The sequence below is a fragment of the Pezoporus flaviventris genome, unplaced genomic scaffold, assembly GCF_033815535.1.
Source record: "Pezoporus flaviventris isolate CSIRO_AGI_PZ_B2104156 unplaced genomic scaffold, CSIRO_AGI_Pfla_v1 ptg000007l, whole genome shotgun sequence".
Lineage (NCBI taxonomy): Eukaryota > Metazoa > Chordata > Aves > Psittaciformes > Psittacidae > Pezoporus > Pezoporus flaviventris.
In genome coordinates this window covers 47,582,489-47,604,376 of record NW_026892555.1, presented here as the reverse complement: position 1 = coordinate 47,604,376, position 21,888 = coordinate 47,582,489, and the positions used below count along the sequence as shown (strand labels likewise).

Genomic DNA, 21,888 nt, shown 5'->3' with positions numbered 1-21,888 from the left:
CAGCTCTGAGAGAACTTACTCAACATTAAAAGCAGGACATTAAAACATTAGCCCAGTTAAAATGCCTTGTTAACATTGTGAGAGCGAAATGGATGGATTTAGAGACAACTTAGGTATGTGTCTCTGATTTCATTTTGCCATGCCATTCAGCTACAGTTGATAGGCATATGGTCTTGTTATTGATCTCATGAGAGTTAGCATCTCTTTAAATCACTGAGGAGATTAAGCAAAAAAATGCATTGATTCATATATTTTCAGAACAAGGAGACTATAATGATTACATGATGTTAGTTCCTGCATCAACCACAAAATGTTTCAGGTGAAATGACTCAGAATGAAAAGTAATTATTTAAAAAAAACAACCTTCAAATGATGAAGACGTCACCTCAGCAATTTGTTCCCATACATAATTATCCTCATTCCTGAAAATCCAGAACTTGAAACATGAATTTGTCTAGTTTCAGCTTCTTGACACTGTTTTGTTATGCTTTCATGTGCAAATTTAAGGAGTTTTCTGCTACCAGAAATCATCCTTCATAGTGATTTAAGCCATGAACAAGTTACAGCACTTTCTCTTTACATTCTCTGAATAGATGGAAGTGCTTTACTGAGTTGTGACTGTAAGAATTTTTGACAATGATTCAAAATGTAGCTCATCACAATAGAAAATTGTAGGAGTAAGGCAAAAAGCCTGGGATGTCAAACATAAGATCAAAAATGTGGCTTTCGGTGTAGACTCTTTTCCCCTTTTATAGCACACATAATCCACAGCATACCATAATAAGGATATCAGGAGGCTATTGACTTTTTTTTAACTGAAATAGGTCAGATCAGTGTAAGGGCCAGTTTTAGATTTAGGAATAGTAACAGAACCACCAAGACATGTTTGACAAAATAAATGGAAATATAGTCTTGGTTCCTAAGTTGCTTTTTATAATCTTCCCTTCAGATCTGACCTAATGGATGTTAATGTCAAGGGGAGTCTGTCAGTGATGTCTGGATCTTTGAAACAAACCTCGTTATATCACGCTAAATTAAGTTTTCCTGTTTCTCAAGCCAGGACGTTGGCTTTGTTTGTTCTGTGAATGCTATCTCATCTGTAAAGACCTGGAAAATAATAGAAGTCTAATCAATCAAGTGGGATGGAACAAAGTGATCTTTACTTAAACAGGAAATTAATTCTGGTATTCTACAAAGAGAAAGAGTAGAATACAGAAGAAAGGAAAGAAATATTGAAGTATGCAGGCAGGATAATCTGAGTAGTATAGTAAGTTTTATTGAAATGACGGTATGGAAAAAGGTGTTTTAGCAAAGCAACAACATCTCTGTTGTTAGTCTTACATGGAGTTACACAAATTTATATGCGTTTCATCAAATGCATAAAATAGCATGTCAAAACAAACTGTGGAATTCAGAAAACTGTGAAACTACTGTTATATTCCCAGGACCAAGTGCAGAGCCACTGTAAGAAGGCACAACTCCATTTAGTCCTGTGTGTGCACCACAATATTCTGGTTCTGAAAAACAGAGCCTTGTGTGTAATCTTTGGTTGGACTTGTAGTAAGCATAAACATTTTAACACTGCTGATCCAAGGGGTCCAGACAAAGGTAGAATTTTGTCTGTTCAGTGTTCAATTTAAGTGAAGCACAAATGGGCTGGGGTTTGTGCTACCTCATTTTCTGTACACCAATTCTGAAATTTCTGAGACAACATGAGATTTGGTTTACTTGCAGATTTCCCACTAGTCACCATGACTGTCTGAATAAAGAAGCATGGATTATTCTTGCAATTAGGCTCTGACTCTGAGGCAAATAACTCTCCTCGTTACGAGTGCATTAAATATAACCTGCAGATGTTTGATCTGGTGCTCTAATCCTCTTAGCTCTTCTAAACTAAACAAAGGTGGGTGGATCAATAGTGACATGGTTTTGCTCCAAGAAAACAGCATGTGCAAGTCAGGAGGTACAACACTCCTTTTGTATCGTTACTAAATAGATGTCTCTGCACAGTGCACTGCAGTGATCATCTTAAATGAAGAGGTCCTTGTATTTAGGACGTCTGAGTCTATGCCGTGACCGTGTCACTGTTGGGATGCTACTTCTCTGTATACAACATGAGACTTTCCTTGTGCTCATCCCCATTCTACAATGGCTTAATACTAGTGAAATTAAAGAAAGATGCCCTATACCTTTCCTTGATTCATTTGTGTAGCCTGTTCTTGATTGCACATCCTTTGTGCTCACTTGCAGCTGATGGGAAGTCACCAGGCTGTAGCACCTGCATAAATCCCAGCACACTGGGCTCGTGGACCCTGATGTGCAGAGAGGCAATCCTAAAAGCAGTATGCTAGTGGAGCTGACTTTTTGGGGGGTGTAAGATGGATATATATATATATAGCACTTTTGGGGGGAACAAAACCCCAAAACCCAACCCCCAAAAAACAATTTGGGCTGGTCCCAGTTCTATTTTATATCATTATGTGGTACCAAGCTTCATCCTGCCATCTGTGAAATGGGTTTAATGCTCCTTAATTTCTAGTCTAAATTTACTCTTGTCTATTGACATGAACTGATAAACAGCTGCTGCATTTCACTGGTGTGTGAATGAAATAATCTGTTTTGCTGCCTTCCCCGGCAGTGCATTTTGGAACTTTCAAAGGTAATAGTGTCTGCAGAGCACTTTGAAAGCCTTGCACAAAAGGCAGAACAACTATGCAAAGAGCTACTGTCAATATTCGTGAATCACTTCATCCACAAAGGGAAAGCAGGTTTCAGTTTTAGAACAGCAAACAAACCACAGCAATGTTTACTGAGCACTTTAAAGATAACAGCAGCTACATGAACACTAAGAATTATTAAGGTTTCTTTGTGAAAAGGTCAATTGCATGGTGAGAAACAGTACTGCATCTCTCAGGCCCATCTACAGGCAGAATAAGCACCTTTTTGTTACAGGGAACCCAAAACTTTTAGCAGCCTACTATCTGAAAGGTCAGAGATGAAACATGCTCCCAGTAGGAAGGTTTCCATGCCTAAAAGTCCCATGTTGGCTGAATAGTATCTTTGCTGAAGTTAGATTCAACTTCAGCCTGGACGGGGCAGAGAAAGACTTTGCTGCCATTTCTCCACCGTGGAGCTCACTACACAGAGCTCGTATGCGTATCAGCCAACATTAGTGAGAGCAAGGAGGGAGCTACAAGCCTATCCCTTCAACCTGTGCTAGCCCCACATGTCAAATTTTGTTTAGAAATAAGAAAAGTCAGTTATAGCCCAATATTGCTTACAAGAAGAGGACCTGGTAACTGCACCCTCTCAGAAGGTGGTCAGAAGATGCTCTGTGCTGGGCATAGCACCCCATTCTTCTCATGTTGCATGACAGCCCCGGCTGTGGTGGCCATTCACAGAGGCAGCTGGACACACAACTTCGAAAGTCCTACTCTAAATGGTGGGGAGCAGGCATGCGTCTTTCCATGGACAGGCATAATTCCAGAAGAAGCTCTTTGCTGAGTAGCTGCCCCCTTTGGGGTGAGACCACTCTCACAAGGAAATACATCTGGCAGAAAGGAGAGGCTACCTGCATATACTGAACACCTGTATGTTGTTGTCTCAGCTTGCTTACTCCAGCTGTCACAGGACCACTGTTGGCTTGCCCTGTCCTCACTTCTATGCTCTGCTATCAGGAAAAAGTAGGAGGCCCTCACCAACAGTAGATGCTTCCACATTGTTTAGCAAGACTGCTTGATCATTACAGCCTGTCTGATATTTAGAGTATTTATTGCTCACCCAATATGACTACTGAAGACCACCTGATGATCACCCTCCTCCTTTACAACTGTGAAAGGGCTTTTCACTGTAAGAGTGTGGTTGTCCCCAGGTGTTGATCTGAGGAAAGTTTAGGGAGAAAGGTCAATATTGAGGCTGGGCTGCCTAGAGTCCCTCTAGCATTCCCCAAACCAGTATGTTCATCTTCAGCCCAGTGGGGGCTCTGAATAAAACTGTCCTCTCCAGTGTTGCTTATTAAAGAAGTTGGAGTCCAGTCCCATGTAATGCTTGTGGAATTTAAGTTCCCAATAAGGCTCTCGAGATTGCTGCATATACAGTATTCTTTAGTCTTTTGCAGAACTTACCCCTGGATACAGTCATGCTCAAAGCATCTTGCATAATTCTTTGGTTCTGTACCAGTTAGTCTGCAAGTTTCTGTTAGGCACAACATTATTTTAATTTAAAAATACAGCAGCATGAATTACCTAAACAAATAGATTTCTCTGGTGTCTTCTTATATTGTTGGAAAAATTAAAGCTTTCCTTTCTAATGCTGAATAGAAATTGAACAGCAATTTCAGCTTGCAAGCAAAGGTACGCCCACTTCCGTTCTCTTCAACAGAACCATGACTTCTTACCTAACTTACAAAAAGAATAACTTTAGGATTGGTAAGACATATGACTAATTTGCACTGAGTACATTACATTAATTTGTGCTGGCTCACTAAAATAATGTGGCTTTTTTTTTTTTAGCTCACTGAAGCAAAAGTGCAACAGTTCAGCTGAATCCTAGGCAGATGTCTCTTAAGCAGGGAATATTTGGTTTCTTTACAATCTTCCCTGTCTTTAGCTTTTAAAGCGATTTTGCAGTAGTTTGTCAAGTTTTGAAGGCCGCTGAAGTGCCTGGATTTATGTACTGAGCTAACTTTATATCTCAACTCACTGTAAAATAAACTCTAATTTTTTTTTTTTAATTTTTTTTTGGCTAACAAGATGTAGTATATACTATTTATCCTACAAAAATGACTGGGGTTTAATGGGGTATCTTTCATCAGCATGTTTCAAACATAGCTCTTCACAAACCATCTGCAATTTGCACTGCCTTCCCCATACAGGCAGTGGTAGCGTGTCTAAGTGTCCCAATCACAACAAAAGCTAAAATTGCTGTTGAGAGTTCATTTTCCATGCCTGCATCAATTAGTGATCCTGTTTGCATGCGGCTATGTGTAGCCCTCTTATTAACTGCTGAAAGATCTGTACACTGTGCGCTTCTCCCTTAACTCCTTTCACAGACCTGGGGAACAAGTGCATTGCATAGTAGCTGTGGGTAGTAAACCATAGTGTCACATATATGCACGTGCAGAACATACGTATATACCTACCACTTGTACAACATCTGTGCTGTTGTGCCCAACAGTTGAATTTCTGATGGACTTGCACCAGTGAATGATATGTCCTGGCTGGTTTGCCCAGTAACTGGTCCTCCCCTATCCATGTATGTAGACAGCAGGGTTAGGGATGGATCCCCATAGCACTGTGTACGCATTGCAAAATGCTATCAGCTGCTCTGCTGTGTTCCTGTTGCTGGACAGATTGACAGATCAAGATGCTACACCTGAGGAGGACATCTCCTTGCTTATTGTTTGCTTGGTAGCTTTTGGCATCATTTGCAACTCTCTGAATCATCTTTCATGGAGCTTCATGTAGTAGCCAAAATGTTATCAAAGAACTGGGCTGGCAGGAGGACTTTTTCTGTTGGGATGTCACAGGTGGGATCTCACCTCTAGCCCCATGTGGCACTTGGAAGTAGAGAGGAATGGTCTGAGCTAGCACTGTCAGCAAAGGGAGGGCAGCAGCACCATGGGGCTGCAGTGCAAAGGCAGCTCCCAGGCCAACCCCTGCTCTCATTGCAGTCCTGTGTTCAGTAATGCCAGGAAGAGGTCCTAGCCCATGGTGACACCATGGCAAGGGCCTTATGCATTCAGGAAGCGTGTACTGGAGAGGCTAATCAGTTCTGCAAACTGTTCCAACAAGCCCTTCTTGGGCAACCTAGGTTTACAGTCATGCTACTGTGGTCAGGGTGCATCTCTGTCAAACCATATTTGCTGCAGGGCTGCATTAGCTTTTTCCTTGCTTTTCCTTCATGCGGAGGAGTCGAAGGATTCGTTCATTTTTCGTTAGTTCTTCTGGAAGTTCATTTGCCTGGAATGAAACAAAACCTTGGGTTAGCAGAAATGAACAAGTATTTCTAAAACATGGTTTAAAAACATTCAACTTTAGAGAAGATGCTACTGGGCATTATAATGATGGGTTTATTCCAATGTTGTCCCACCGCTGTTGGAGATATCTTAAGAAATCACCTTTCAGCATGCAATTCCCACTTAAGTCTTAAAAATAGTCTCAGTGTGGGTTCAAAATGGTCATCTTATTTTGTGCTGACTGTCCAGGTTAAATGGCATCCCTTGGGCTCCCTATGCTTCTGCCACAGAAGTACTGATTTTTTGGGGAGATGAGGCAGGTCTTTAAGTACCAAAGTCCAAAAAAAGTCCATAAAGATCCGAGAGAATACTTTAATTGCTATGAAATAATTCATGCTATTCTATAGGATTGGTAATAGAACATCAGAGTTAGGTCTTCAGTGTGTATTGAATACAAATTTGGTAACAAACTGTCTTTGTAATGAAGCTACTTCTGAAAATCAGGAATTCTGTCCTGCAAATGTACTCTGTTGTGCCTAATCGCATGTCACTAAAAAAAAAATCAGTAGGAGAGATTACAGCCAGACTTTCTCATACTGCACACCCTTCTGCTGCAAATCACCATCAGTAGCAGAAAAATCTTGTGTGTTGTTCGGGTGATAGCGGTAAATCAAAATGCCTGTTAATAGGAGCTACTGTATGAGAGTCGTTAACTTTGCTGCCATCAAGTGGAATGATACAGAAATAACAGGCACAGATTTTATATTAAATGACCAAAACAGTCAGAAGGTATGTGCTGGGTTACTTGTATTACAAACTGTCATTCACCCGGTCATAAACAAGAAGTAAATACCAGACCACCCATGCACAGCTTAGCAAACCCAGCTAGATCTCAAATGCTAGAGACAAATAGTTCAGAAACACAAGTCAGAGGAAGACATTTTCATGGAAATTAGCAAACATGTAATGTTAAAATACTTAACAGGGAAAAACAAAGACCATTTTTTTCTGCAGAAAAGTTGTTATAAAAAGATTATGAAACTATTTCACTAAACTAGCAAATTTACAGTAAGATATGGTAAAGATACATGTAATGCAGGATTTCTTTGTATTAGCAATGTCCTGAATTCTAACCAAGTTTTCTTATCGGAGGTACCCAGATACACATTTCTTTTGCTGCAGAAATATCATTCTTACACGACCATAGGGAGGTATGGTGTAACTTACGACTTACAAGAACATAACTTATGGTGGTTTTTTTTTTCCTGAAATGCAACCTAGCTAGCCCATGAGTAGTTATAGTTAACAATTCGTGGTGCTTGAGTGAGTGAGTGCATGGTTTGCATATTCTTAGATTGATGTTACTTCACAAGAACCAGCATCACCAGTGGCACTGCCCAGCACCCTTATAGATGCCTGTGTACAGCAATGAATGGACTAAACAGTGATGCTTCAGGAGAGGAACAGGAGGCAACTGTGGACTAACACAGAAACATGGGCTGCCACTGCCTCCATGGCACACATGGCTCCGCTGCTCAGTGCTTCCCACCTGCTCCTTGCCCAGGAGAGTGTGCCAGAATGTACCTTGTTCCTCAGGCACGGATCTGCTCCTGCTTCAAGGAGCAGTGCCACTGTCCTCACGTTGCCACTCAGGACAGCCGCATGGAGAGCAGAGGTCCCGTTCTAGAAAATACCAATGGAAATGTTTGTACTATGCATGGGAAGAAAACCAAAGGCAGTGAAACACAAATGTTTGCAAAGAACAAACCTATGAACAAGAAAGAAGTAACACGGAAGAAATTAGGTCATTAAAAGTACAGTGTCTGATTCAGACAGGGTGCTGGTAGGCTAGTGGGCTATGAAGGAGGTGATTCTAAATGCTTTAATAAAAAAGAGAGTCAAATTCACTTCACCACAGCAGTATTTCCTTTTAAAAATTACCCTTGTCAATTGATTAGAGGTGAAATGGACACAGCACTTGCTTCTGCCTGGCAAAACCAGCCATTAGCAAGTGAAACAGAAGTGCAAGCAGTAATGGAAACCATCTGTGCATTTTATCTTCTTTCTCTGATGATTAATGGTCTCAGTGTCAGACAGCTGAATAGGGATTATTTTTATGGCTGGCCTTTTGTCTGTGGCTGCAAATTGACAGTTCAAATAAGTGTGGAAGCTATTTCATACTTGTAATTAACAACTAAGTTAATGCCACCTGGATTTTCAAGCACATCAAAATTGCCAATGTTGCATGCACAGAGGCTATCAAAGTATGTGATTTATAGATACGTATAATTAGATAAGCTATTAAAAAGTAGCTTCCAAATGTGTTATTTTTCAAGTCACTTTCTGACTTCAGATGAAAACAAAAACAAGTAGAGAATCTGCTCACAACAGATCTCTTAGGATACTATTTTACTGACAAAATGCAATAGAAGAACTAGAACAATAGAAGAGCTAAGAACTACACTGTTAAGAGCAATCCATTTACAGGAAGAATAAAAATGAATGAAAAGCAGGAAAATTCCTTCTATGACTTCTAAGCTTCCTTATTCTACAAATCAAACTCACAATTTTGTTTGAAAAGATTAATTTGTGTGTGGCATTAAAGGCTAAATAAGACAATTTAATTTTTCTCTTGTTTTTTTTTTGGGGGGGGGCTCAAGCTCCTTGTAATCTTCCTCTGTCATAGTCATAAACATCAGATCTTTCATCAGAAACTCATTCTTGAGTTCCTGTCTAAAAATCCATGTGTTTCACTACTAACCTTCAGCAGGCCAAGAGTGGGAGAGAATTTCAGCAACTCTTCTATCACATTGTTGTACCCCTTGATGGCAGCCTTCAGTAAAGCAGTCGTACCATCCTTTGAAGGAGACAGGAAGGTCAGTCCAGTTGTTAGCAATGCTTTATCTGCATTCCCCTTGGCTGGAGGGAAACACCAGCTTTCCCCCACACCTCTGAGAAGAGGGTCTTCTCTGCTCAAAATTTTTGAGGAGACAACTCCACAGCATATGCTGTGGTTTTAGAGCATCAGGAGGATTGTTGCTTTGGCAGGTGAAAACTTCGGGGTAAAATGAACCAGTGACACCATAGACATCTTTATACAGACATTTCCATTCCTTTATTCCAGAAGGTCCCTCCAGGAAGATGTCCTAGACACAATGGGAGAAAGGGAGCCCATGTTGGGACTTTACATCATGGCAAACAGGACATACTCTGGGGACACCAGGCAGACTTGCAGCCGCAGAAAAAGCTAGGAGGTGTTAAGCTGCAGACAGAGCACAGGAAGAAGTCTACTCACATCCCGGGCGGCATCTCGCTCAGCTCCACGAAGCAACATTACTCGTACCACTTCACTGTGACCCATCTGCGATGCAATCCACAAGGGAGCTGTCCCATCCTGCAAACAGAGTAAGACTGCTAATGGTTTCACTTTGAGATCCTGTGCTCCCTGGTATTTTACCACCCAAGTCTGACTACTGGACCGGATGTACTTCAACCCCAAATAAATCCCTCATCACAGAAAGACATATGCAGATTTGCTTCCAGAAGCACATGGGAGCTTGGCATAAAAAATCAAAACAAAAATGCTCTATTTGTGGAGTAGAGCCATCCTTAGCTGCTTTCTCTTACACAGTTGGCCTGAGACATGCATTACTGTCTGAACAGCTAAAAGCCACTTTGTCTTAACAGCTGTACCTCAAATAAATGTGGAAGTCTGAAATGTAAAGGCCAAAGCGTACTTTGAACTCTAGGTGGGTAGATGTGACAGAAGATACAGGCAAATATCAGCATGCATGGGGAGATTCTGCAGCTGGGTCTCTGTACATGTGGAGTAGAGGCTGTTTATAGAAGTTAAGGAGCAATGCAAGATGATCACCAGCTTCCAACATTAAGTTACGTTACCCATCCTCAGGGAATGTTAAAAACACCCTGCCTTACACTGGTGGTGAGTGTTTCACAAATTTTATGTTCAACAGCTCCACTAGAAAACAAGAAAATTATCAAGGAATTCAACCTCAAATAATCTGTTTTGGAAAAATTGTCCTGTGCAATCATTACTTGAGCAGAAAACTTCAGAAAGTAAAATGCACATTCAGAATAAGCTAGACTTTGTGATTGATTTTCATCCCAAAGGCAAAGGTGAATTGAAGCTCTAGAAGTGTTTCTCACTTCAATTAGAATTTAGTTTTGTGTCTTTTCCTCCTTTTGCTTCTAAATGGCCTGATTCTTCAGACTACAGGACTCCAGCAGTTATGTGGTGCCAAACTGATTCTTGTGGGCCCTTAACAAAAGGCTTTTCCTGTATGGATTTTAACATAAAAGTGAAGCCTCATGTAGCAGGGTGCCTGCTTCTGCCTTCAGCAGTTGCCAGTTCTGCTCACCACCCACAGCAGCCTGAAGACTTGGCAGGAAAAAGGAAGACAAATTATACTGGGGCTTCCAAAAGAACCTTAATGAGAATTTTCAGGAGAAAACAACTTTTTTACTTTAAATAAGGTATTTCTACCTTAATTAAAGAAGAAATCTCTCTCCTTAGTGCCAGCTGAAGATTCATATGACTTGCCCATGCAGTCCAAAAAACCACTGTTGCACAAATTCTCTGCTTTCTGTCGGCTAGTGACTTAATCTTTTCAAAGAAACAGAAAAGTTATTTCTTTCTTTGATATGATATTCTGAGTTTCCCTATTTCTGATTCTGAGAAAGAGCAAACGCACATTCTGAGATCTTCAGTCTTCTCAAATAGTAAGGAACAGGATCTTTGCCCACTCTTGTATCATTTCTCTATAGATTAATGAATTTAAATTAGCGACTGACCTCATTCTAGTATGTATCCTGTTAATACAATGAGTGTTCTTTCTGATTCGAAAATAACAAAGGCTCTCTTATACACAGCGTATGTGATAGTGTGATGGCAAAAACTGTCCCTCTCCAGTATATAGCTTTTTCCCTGACACACTTCATATTTTTCTAATCTCCCCCCACCAGAGGGCTCTAGTAAATAGCAATAGGGGCACTGAAAAAGCCTATAAAACTTGGAAAAGAGAGCAGTTGAATTTGCTTACACAATTGAATCTGCATAAAGAACCGATGCTGTGCAAATCCACACTTCTGTTTATACAAGAAATGCAAGCACAAGCGCAGCATGCAGAACATAGCAGCTTTCTTTTTCTCACAGTGAAGTTTGTAAGAACAGCTCGTATTTCCAGGTATAAATGAAAAGGAACAGAAGTGTCGGGTAACATCAACCTCAGTATCTCAGCTATAGGCTAGAGGCAAAAAGACATTGTGAGAAAGGGTGACTGTTTTGGAGAATTTAGCCTGAAGAGAAGAATGATGATGATGTTGATGGTGTGCTCATACTGACCATTGTCAGCTTTTCGCTCTCAAGCAAATAGCATCTAATATACAGATTTATGCAAATACATATAAAATGTATATGGTGTAAATGAATTTTCTGTCCATTTTCATGTTGCTATATGGTGCAAAACAGCTATTACATTGTACTAAAAGGTCACATGAGAATTCCTGTGTAAACAGACATTAGGGCTTAGAGACAGGTCAGAAAGAAAGTGAGAATAGGGAAAGACACAGTTCAAAAACTGTTTTCCTTTCCTTGTCCCTCTGCCCACCCAGCAGACTGCAAACCACTACATTCCTAGAACAATGTTAAACACCCCATAGGTTTTTAAGCTGTGCTTATTTCTGTATTTGACTACAAGCTAGAATATACAGACTACCTCTCATTATATGCAGCAGCCAGCGGTTCCAAACATACTCTAACCAAAATTTCCCATGCTCTTTATCTTATCCATTAGCTAATGACTTTTTGCCTTGCAGCTTTGAATTTCAATGTTTGCTTGTGGCTTGGAGTTTTAGAAAGGGCCAGATTAGGGTGGGAAGTAAAATAGCCCTCAAATTCCCAGTAAGGACTTTCAGGTACAGAGAGCCCCTACTCTCAGGCTACTCAGCATCATCTTGTCCACTGTTCTGCCCATCAGTGTACTCACACCACTACACCATTTCAATTCTTGCTAATAGCAAATTGCTTGTTTGCCTGAGGTCTATACTCTCTATACATTTACTGGCTTACATATAAGTGGAATTGCATATCATTTGTTAAGAAAAAAAATCACTGATTTTCAGAGTATTTGGAGCCTGCTTACCCAGTCAGACTAGAGGCTGCTGGGACATAGGCTGCCAAAACAGTGTAAAATCATTGGCAGATAATCTTCTTGCTTTGAGTTGAAGAAGTAAAGAAACACCTCTCGCACCTGGCTTCAGACACTGCCCCAAGCTCTGTCTAGACAAAAAGATGACAAAAGAATTCCTACCCGGCTCTGCAATGTTAGGAAGATCAGAAGGCAGCTAAAATCCAAGAGAAAATACATTGTCAGGAAAGAAACTCGCCAGGAATCTTCACTACTAAGTCTTGTGAGAGCTGAGCTGAAGGGCCTGCACACAGATAGCCAGTACCATCCGAGGTGCTCTATAGTGTCATGAATGCCCCTGTGGGACTAGCAGATGGGACATGAGCCTGAAGAGGAACTGGTACCCGCTACAGCAGCAGGAGGAGACTTACAGGGCAGATGCAAGCATTCAGGCACATGAATTAAGACCCCAAATTCAGAAGGTAGAGAGGAAAACTTGGACACCATGAGGAGGAAGCATAAACTCACACCTGGCACTCTGCAGCCCTGTATTCAATGTTACGTTGCTTACAAAAGTTTCTTACAGCAGTGAGGGCAATGTAGCTTGTAACTGACAGCAAGAGTCATCTGGCATCAAAACTGCTCCATCTAGAGCTACATTCCTCATGACCAGCATGCCACCTTCGAACAAAGTACAAATTTGTTTGTTGGTGAGAGACCGAAGTCCATCCAACCATTACTTTACTAATTAAACAGTAAAAATGTTCCATTTGTTAAGGAAATGTTTCAGATTACAGTGGGCCCAAATACAAATGCCACAGACTTATCCAGGCATAATCTTAGCAGGGATCAGAGGTACCCTGGAGCAAAGTAAGCCCATCCTGCCAGAGATGAAACAGACAGGAGGAACATTCACACAGAGTCAAGTCTTTGCCTCAACTAAGATTTAAAAATGCCTCATGAAACATTCTGTTGTAGAAATTGGATTAGAGAACTAAAAAAAATACTGTCAGAAGAATTAGCTGGTGCGTTATAATTATGGTTAGCAGGATGCAGATTTTATGGCAACATGGTTCAGCTAAATCTAAGGTGCCCCAACTTTATTTTGACCAACTCAAAAGGCATTAATGCACACCTTGGTCCATCCTACTCCGTTGATCTTTTAGACTGTGTGAATTAACAGGTTTTAACATTTTTTAATCTTGATCTTGGAAGACAGTGTGGACAAAGCCTAGGAGCAACTAAAGCATCAGTCCAGGGAGTAGCTGCCAGCACAGTTCCAGTGCTGGAGAGGTGCAGGAGGGGGGAGCAGGAATATTACTTTAGTTTGAACACATAAAATGCTAATCTAGTTTCCTTACACTACAGAGCAGCAAGTAGTCTACACAGACCTACAGGTGCAGTATAAGTCATATAGATCAGTCTCTGCTGCCAGGCTATGATTTGTTAGGCTTTTGGTGTAGGTGAAAGGAAATGCTGAAAATGTCTGACAAAGCTTGTCACATGCCATGCTGTCCACTGTTATTAGAGTTTTCACATTTGTTTGCTCTCGCCTGATGATTTTTTAGTTGCTGCAAGTCAGTGATCACAGCCACCTGGCAGACATATGTGACTGATTGCAAGGACAAGACCTTATCCCATCAATTTAAAATGTGCAGTGAAGACCCAGGACAGCAACCTTGCCTGCAGGGTTTCAGCAGACCACACAGGAGACTTTATTAAAGCAGGCAAAGATTCCTGGGAAGCCCTGTCTCTAACCAGACTTTCTACGTGTTGGGAGTAAAGCTAGCTGTGCAATTCCCACATCTGGCGACTCAAAGCAGCGTATTAAATGTGCCATTTAAGCACCAATTTTAGAATCAAGAAGCAGCTGAACAATTAAGGAACCCTTTTTTGGAAACCAAGAGAGCTTTTATTTTTATCTGTACACCACATATTCTGTGTATCCCATAAATAGTTTGACACCTAGGAAGTCTCTTGCACCCTCACCTAACACCAACATACGGTGATGGAGGGTGGATCTAACCTTTAGCTCCCCAGCGGGAACCTCTGAACCAGCCACAAATCTAACTCAAAATGACCAATGTTTGATCATTTAATGATCAAACAGCAGCCCCACTGCCTGCAGAGGAGCTGATTTCATGCTTATTGTTACCACTGGTTGTACGTTTTTGCAGGATTAGGGCTGCATCAAAAGAAGTGTGATCAACAGGTCGAGAGGAGGTGATTCTCCCCCTTTACTCCATTCTTCTGAGACCCCACAATCTGCCTTCCAGTGAAATACTTCCATGGGAATCTGATGCCTGGAGAAAATTCCAGTGTTAATTTTTCATAACTGTAAAAAATCAGATCTCAGTTCTGCCCTCAAGTATTGAGCTTACCTGCCGTGGCTGGTTAACCTTTGCTCCTGAAGAAAGTAGCAATCGGATGACATCCAGATAGCCTCCTTGTGCTGCCAGGAAAATTGCAGAAGCTCCATCCTAAGAACAAATACATCCATCTTATGCTGTGTTGAAGTGATACCACTTTTCCTCACAAAACCAAGCCAAACTGAATCAAGTTCTGGTTCTTAAGCCATTATGCCATGTAACAGCAGGTATACAGCCATGCTCAGGAAATAATTGCCAAAATCCACAGTCTAGCTTATAACAAATCACGGTAACATTTTCATTCTGTATGCACAAGTGCTGGCTCCCATCACGTATCAAACCAAACGTTAAATCCTGGTTCTGGAATCCTAAGAGTCTAGTTCATAGAAGCGTTGTTCTACATAACAAGAAATTCATCCTGTATAGCGATGTAGTTTCATTTAGCTTTTATATGTTCTTGCAGAAGTGTTCTGTTACATAGACGCATGGTGAAAACATGGTCAAGTACTTTGCAAGACTGGAGGCTCCAGCACTGAAGCCTGCCCCGATGCTAAATGAGTAAGTACTGTGCCGTACTACTGGGCCACCCTAAACAACTACCATGCCACTGCTCTGGCACACCTTGTAAAGGAGACTTCACCTCTAATATAATGATGTAAAAGTAGAACATGTAAGACAGACTGTGTCATAGCCCTATAAGAAACCAGCATTTTCGTGCAAAAGCTTGTGGAAGAACAGAGCTTTTGAAGAACAAAGATTGTAAACAAATATGGGGTTTTAATTTTCCTCAATGTGTCTTTCATGTGCAGATGTTCTCAGAATTTGACTTCACAGGAATTTCTTCCTTAGGAAAAGAATTTAGATGTCATATTTCATTAAGTTTTTTTTCTGAAAATATTTCAAATGGCATTATCATCCTTCCAACCAACTAGAAGTGGAAATCTGCAATGAGGGTGGGACAGGTGTTTACACATCCCATAACCACAGCACTCAGCACAGAGCACGCTAGGGCAAGTTTTCTCAGAAGGTGAGACTCTTTAATTAGGGACATCCCTTCACGGCATCTCAGATATGCAAATACAGAGTTCATGTCATCTCATGCATATGCAAACTACAGGGCATTGTAGTACAAGTCTGTTGTTGCCCTTGTTGGCATATCACTATGTTGGGACCAAACGCTATTGTCTGCTAAGAGATACTGCATAGCTACTCTTCTTTCTGCAAAACTCAGCACAGACTTGGTGAAGCATGAGCTGAATATAGCGCCCCAGGGACTGAATTTAGAATGATTGGCTTTGATTTCAAGACAAATGTCCTGGCAAACAAAAGAGGTGTCTGCTGGCACTATAAACACACACCCCTGGGCTCTCTGAGGGGCTGTTTTCTCTGGTTGCTATGAGAGTATATGAAATAACAGGATGGTATTAGGTCCTTTGCAGGCTTCCACCAGAGACAAGTGTAATAATAACTCTTCCATTTAGAAAGTAAACAAGATCGTGTAATATTAGAAGAGCTTTTTATTGTAGCATCAGTAAAGATGGAGAACCTTGGGTTCCTTATCACCTACATGATTTGAATTGATGCTGTAATGAGAAAGCTGTTTTAAAGGCTATAACATATTTCTGCAAGACATACTATTGAGTTATGGTATTCTCTCATCTTCTCCTCTACACCTCCCTCACATGGGTAAACTTAAGATTAAAATATCTAGATGGTTTTAGGAGGACTACCCAAATGCATGCTCAAAATCCCTCCCATTTTGTTGTCTGCCAGTGAACCTGCCAGCCAGTTACTGCTTCTCAAATGCAGCTTGGCAACATCCCACAAAAGCAGCCAAGCTAACACTCATTTTCAAGAGATTGTGTTCTTATTTTATTAAGCAGACATTTCTGCCTGGTTTTGCCCAATGGCTGTAAGCAATAAAAATACATCTCTAAATGCAATTGCACGTATTGCTCATTTCCAAGAGAGACAATAAGGAAGTTAATTTACTGCCTTTACTTCTAGGTAAGTGTCTGCAGGTGTGGCAGCATGGCTATTTTTAAACTGAGGGGTAAACCCCAGGATTACCATGCAGAGGTATGAATCACTGCCCTCAGATTAGAAAGGCAACTCCTATTTGCACAGCAATGAAGGTGGAACACCTTTCTTTATAAATACAGGGTGGTGGCAGCACAGAGGTGGAGATCCCCTATGCGTCTAGTACACAGCCTCTGCAGTCACCAGCCCTTAGCTCCCATGCACACTTGTGGGAGCTAAGACTTCAACAGCATCCCGCAGATCCAAAGCCCCTGGAAAAAGCTGAAAAAACTTATATCCCTGTGGAACAACTTCTTCTTTGTCAGTTTTGAGTGCCCCAGGGTATGAATGAGCAGTGGAAAGTGGAAAGAAAATCTACCATTTGTTTCTGTTGAATGCTGAAAAGCTCAATGTTTTTGTATCTCAGTTGCAGTAAATTAAATCCAGTGCTTCATTTGTTCAATCCAGCTTTCTGAAAAGTCAACTAAACAACATCAGCCATTTTAACCATCCTTTGCCCTGGAGGCAAACACTGTCAAGCTAGAAATACACCAATACCAAATAATATAATTGTAACTAATATTTTAAAAAATAATTTACAGATATTTAAAGATTTAAATATTTTAACTTTTACTACTCTTTCTGGCAGAAAACTGATGATCTGATTCTCTAGTACCTCAGGGGCTGTATTGCTATTCACTCTTTTGTCTGCACTGAAAATCATTGGTAGGGCATGACATGGTCTTTTGTTCAAGACTAATGAATTACGCAGATCTGATCCAGATTTGATCCTTCATAGAGATAGCAAATCAAAAGACATCCAAAACGTCTTTTCTGATTTCATGCTACTTCTCTCAGGGTCATGAAAAGCAGACAGTTGACAGAATTCACATCTTAGAAGAGTACTATAAAACCACATCTGGCAAATGCTTCTCTGTGCTGGAGTCAGACCATCTGCTGTTGTTCAACCAACAGCGCATTTGTTCCATCACCAGTGTTGTCAATATTAGCTGTGTCAAATAACTCACATAAAGTTGATCATGAATGTTGGCACCATGCTTCAACAGCGTTTCCACTACTTTTGCATGCCCGTACTGACAAGCAGCTAGAAGTGCAGTACCTCCATCCTGTGAAAAAGCAAAGAATGGGTACAGTCAGGTAAGAGTCAGGCACTGGACTAAACATCGCCATACAAAAAGAAAAGCAGATTTTATGGCTTTTCAGAATTTGGCTCACAGCAGTTCTGTAGCAACTAGCTGCTGAATGTTTCATAAGTTTAGTACCAAGTCTTGCCACGCAAATCTTGAAACTTGGCTCTGTCACTATAAACTGTTTTCTCCTGAGTTTTTTATAGCGCTTTTTGTTCTGCTTTTTGTTCCTCCTCTTCTGCTTTCCCACTAGAAACTTTTGTTTTGTTTCCTTCACAACTCCTCCATGTCTCTTCCCTTTACAGCCAAATCCCGCCCTCCTGCCAAGCTCTTCCACCTACTAAAGGACAGCACACCTTTCCCCTGCTCCAAGCCTACCGATCATTTACTCTTCTTTAGCCAGAACTTCACTCCCTGTCGTTTCCTGCCTCTAACATATTGATTGTTGGCCTAAGGAAGAGTAGGGAGGGTGCATTTTGAAGTATGCTAGCTGACTAGACCAAAGTCAGACCAAACACATGACCACCAGTGAAAGCCACATTACTTCTGCTGAAGAAGTGAGATCCCTGCAGGTAGGATCAATCCCAGGCAGTTTTGTTGCTGCACATCACCACTAAAGGGAGACCTAGGCATGTGCATTGAATCCTGCTTGTAGACACGCTCCCTTGGGAGCCATCTGAGAAGAGAAACACCTCAGTGTCCTGGCAGTTGAATCCAAGCCAGCTGAAACAACAATGGGTCTTGCCATCTTAAGTGCACTGTTCCCCACTCAAAAATTACCAGTATTTCTGACACTAATATGGAGAGGAAGTTCTTATCTTCTGCCTGGGGTGGCACCATACCATCGTGCAAAGATGAGGCACACCCCTATTCATCCTCACCAGAGGTCTCTCTCCTTCCCTGCCTTCTCCCAATCTCAAGCCCCTCCTCCACAAGATAAGCTATCTGAAGTATTTCAGATAAATGGTTTCTAGAGCTGTCATTAATGTAGGCAGAAGACTGTGTTTTCCCTCAGCTTTGTTCTCTGAAACAGCTCCAAAGTTTTGTCTGAAATTTTCCACACAGACAGATATCCACAAGAGAAGTTACAGCTTGAACAGCCAAATGGATCTTTTATAATGGGAAGTGCCAATCAAATTTATTAATCTGTGGTGCTATTTCATGCCTACAATAACCTCATGAAAACTCAAGCTCTTGACATGATTGAGCTAACCCATAGGAACTGTATATAACTGCTCTCAAATTCATCTTCCTTCCCTGTGACGCTGAAAAGCAAATGAGGCTTGAATGTCAACAAAGTCACGGATATGAAGCTGTTATACAACAATCTAAGAATTGCATATTAATTCTAAATTGTTTGAGTAAATATAATGTGTAATCAGGTTGATGGAGTTAAGTTACTCTGTAGCTACAAGGTGTCATTAGACCTTCCTGTCAAATTGAACTACCCTAATTTAACAAGAACTGCTGAAACAAAACACACAAGCAATCACAGAGGATTCTGAATTAAAGAAATGCCTTATACACACTTGAAGACAATGGCAAAAACTAACAGCTTTGTGAAACCTATTTGCTGTCTCCAACCAGCTGAAAGACATTTTGCTTGAGTGGTGAATTACCAGATCAAAGGGCTGCAAACAAAATAGACATTTTCAAAGACTCTTTCCCTGAATGAAATGGAGAGAGAAAGGTCAGTGAGTTAAGAAGAGAAACTGTACTATCTAGATTGGAGTTCCTCTGCTGAGAAGCAGGGCAGGATGATTTTTAGGAAGCTTAAAAATATTGAGGTTCCCTGTATGGAGGGTAGACACACTCAGCTGCACGAGGGAATAGTTTGTTAATTGCTTTATGGTTTAGTTTTTGCTTTCTAAAAATTAGTGCGTTCTCAACAAACTCCTGTTATTTTAAGAAGATTGTTTGGTTATTAATGTAAGTTCTGGAAGGAACCAAATATCAGGTCCCAAACAAAAGGCAGGCCTGCAAAGCTAACCACAGTTAGCACAGCAGAGCTGAAGGCCAACACTTGGGAGTCCAACTGTGTGATCTCACTTTGAGAAATTATACAGCCTGAAGTTTAAGAAGGAAGACACTTCTCACAGGATATACTTGGGGTCTCAAAATGGCAATCCTAACCAAGTGTTTGGTTGAATCCATTGAACAGTTTTAGATAGATACATTTTTTTAAAGAATGACACATTTCCAAAATACACCATTTAGATCTTTCAGACTAGAACAACCAAGTTTTCTCCATCACCCTGATTAGAGTTTGGAGATCAGAAAAAAGCTTTGCATGGCCCCCAGTTCCAGCTGTCCACCCTGAATCAAATATATATACTGGGTCAGAAAGAACTAAGTAACAGCTCCTTGGTATCTAAGACCTGTTCTACTGCATGTCTCCTATGAAGTTGAATACTTTCAACAGAAAAGACTGTGATTTTATTTGCACACTCTGGGTGAGGGTACCACTATGATAAGCAGAGATAGGTCTTTCTGCAAGAAAGGGAAGTCAAAGCCAGGAATCTTTTCCACTGGCCATGTGGTAAGACAACACTCAGATAAATCAAAAAACTGTCAAACGGTGCGAAAGCCCATGGTTTCTTAGGAGGAAAATTCAGCCCCTTCTCCCCCATATCAAACTTCCATCTTACTTTACCTTACACTTTCCTCCAGCAAGCTCTGTCTGGAGACCCCCATGTTTTGTAGAATCATAGAATAGTTAGGGTTGGAAAGGACCTTAAGATCATCAAGTTCCAACCGCCCTGCTGTGGGCAGGGACACCTCACACTAAACCATGTCACCTAAGGCTCTGTCCAACCTGGCCTTGAACACCGCCAGGGATGGAGCATTCACAGCCTCCCTGGGCAACCCATTCCAGTGCTTCACCACCCTAACAGGAAAGAATTTCCTCCTTATATCCAATCCAAACTTCCCCTGTTTAAGTTTTAACCCATTACCCTAATGAAGAGTCCCTCCCCAGCATCCCTATAGGCCCCCTTCAGATACTGGAAGGCTGCTATGAGGTCTCCATGCCGCCTTCTCTTCTCCAGGCTGAACAGCCCCAACTTCCTCAGCCTGTCTTCATACTGGAGGTGCTCCAGTCCCCTGATCATCCTTGTGGCCCTCCTCTGGACTTGTTCCAACAGTTCCATGTCCTTTTTATGTTGAGGACACCAGAACTGCACACAATACTTCGGGTGAGGTCTCACAAGAGCAGAGTAAAGGGACAGGATCACCTCCTTCGACCTGCTGGTCATGCTCCTTTTGATGCAGCCCAGGATACGGTTGGCTTTCTGGGCTGCAAGCGCACACTGAAACTGGCTCATATTCATTTTCTCATCAACCAACACCCCCAAGTCCTTCTCCACAGGGCTGCTCTGAATCTCTTCTCTGCCCAACCTGTAGCTGTGCCTGGGATTGCCCCAACCCAGGTGTAGGACCTTGCACTTGGCATGGTTAAACTTCATGAGGTTGGCATCAGCCCACCTCACAAGTGTGTCAAGGTCCCTCTGGATGGCATTCCTTCCCTCCAGGGTATCAACTAAACCACACAGTTTGGTGTCATTGGCAAACTTGCTGAGGGCGCACTCAATCACACTAATCAGAAAACGCCTTATGTGTGACCTGAAAAGGCATGTTTTGTCAACTGTATTGTTTCTGGGTTTGGAGGGGATGGAGGAGCTTGTTATCTTAGTCACCTTTTAACAGAAGGATGGCTTGATGGAATAATTCCAAGCTATTGAAAACATATTGTTAAATAGGAAAATAGAACAGATACAAAACCACACTCGAAGGCCAGTGGAAAATGCACACTCTCAATGCACACCTTCTCAGTGGAGCCTCCTGCTCAGGTACACGCTGCTGCACAAAGTACAAGTTTGTTTCCCAGCAAGCCTCAATCTAAAACTTTGGTGGGTTACCAAAGCCAAGTCTGGAAGCTGTAAGTATTTGTATTCCTGTGTCTAGGTCCTTACTTCAGAAGAAAAGCTGCAGTTCCCAAGCAAGGGATGAGTGAAAGTATGAACATGACATTTCCAGGATAGATCCCAGCATTAATGACGAATCTAGCAAAGCTCTCATGTTACTGTTGAGACAGAGCAGATCCTTTCAGTAAAGACAGCATGACATGATAGCTAACCTCAACTCGTTAAACCAGTGTCACTTTAATCTTGCACAGATTATTTTAACTCAGCTGGCCTTTGCTCAGGTACTATGAGCTTTTTCAGGCACAGTAGCTTGTGTCATACTTTGAG

At 41.4% G+C, this 21,888-nt stretch overlaps 1 protein-coding gene across 3 annotated transcripts in view; it reads right to left on the bottom strand.

Moving 5' to 3' along the window:
- Window positions 1–1,251: 1,251 nt before the first annotated feature.
- The window catches only part of ANKRD29 (ankyrin repeat domain 29), a 38,128-nt gene continuing 17,491 nt past the window's right edge, over window positions 1,252–21,888 (bottom strand). For all 3 annotated transcript variants that reach the window (XM_061448664.1, XM_061448662.1, XM_061448665.1), the window contains 6 exons: window positions 17,519–17,617; window positions 14,484–14,582; window positions 9,252–9,350; window positions 8,718–8,813; window positions 7,541–7,639; window positions 1,252–5,960 (listed from right to left, as the gene is read on the bottom strand). In XM_061448664.1, the coding sequence (XP_061304648.1) occupies window positions 5,877–5,960; window positions 7,541–7,639; window positions 8,718–8,813; window positions 9,252–9,350; window positions 14,484–14,582; window positions 17,519–17,617 (576 nt within the window). In that variant the 3' untranslated portion in view covers window positions 1,252–5,876. The remainder of the gene's footprint in view (window positions 5,961–7,540; window positions 7,640–8,717; window positions 8,814–9,251; window positions 9,351–14,483; window positions 14,583–17,518; window positions 17,618–21,888) is intronic.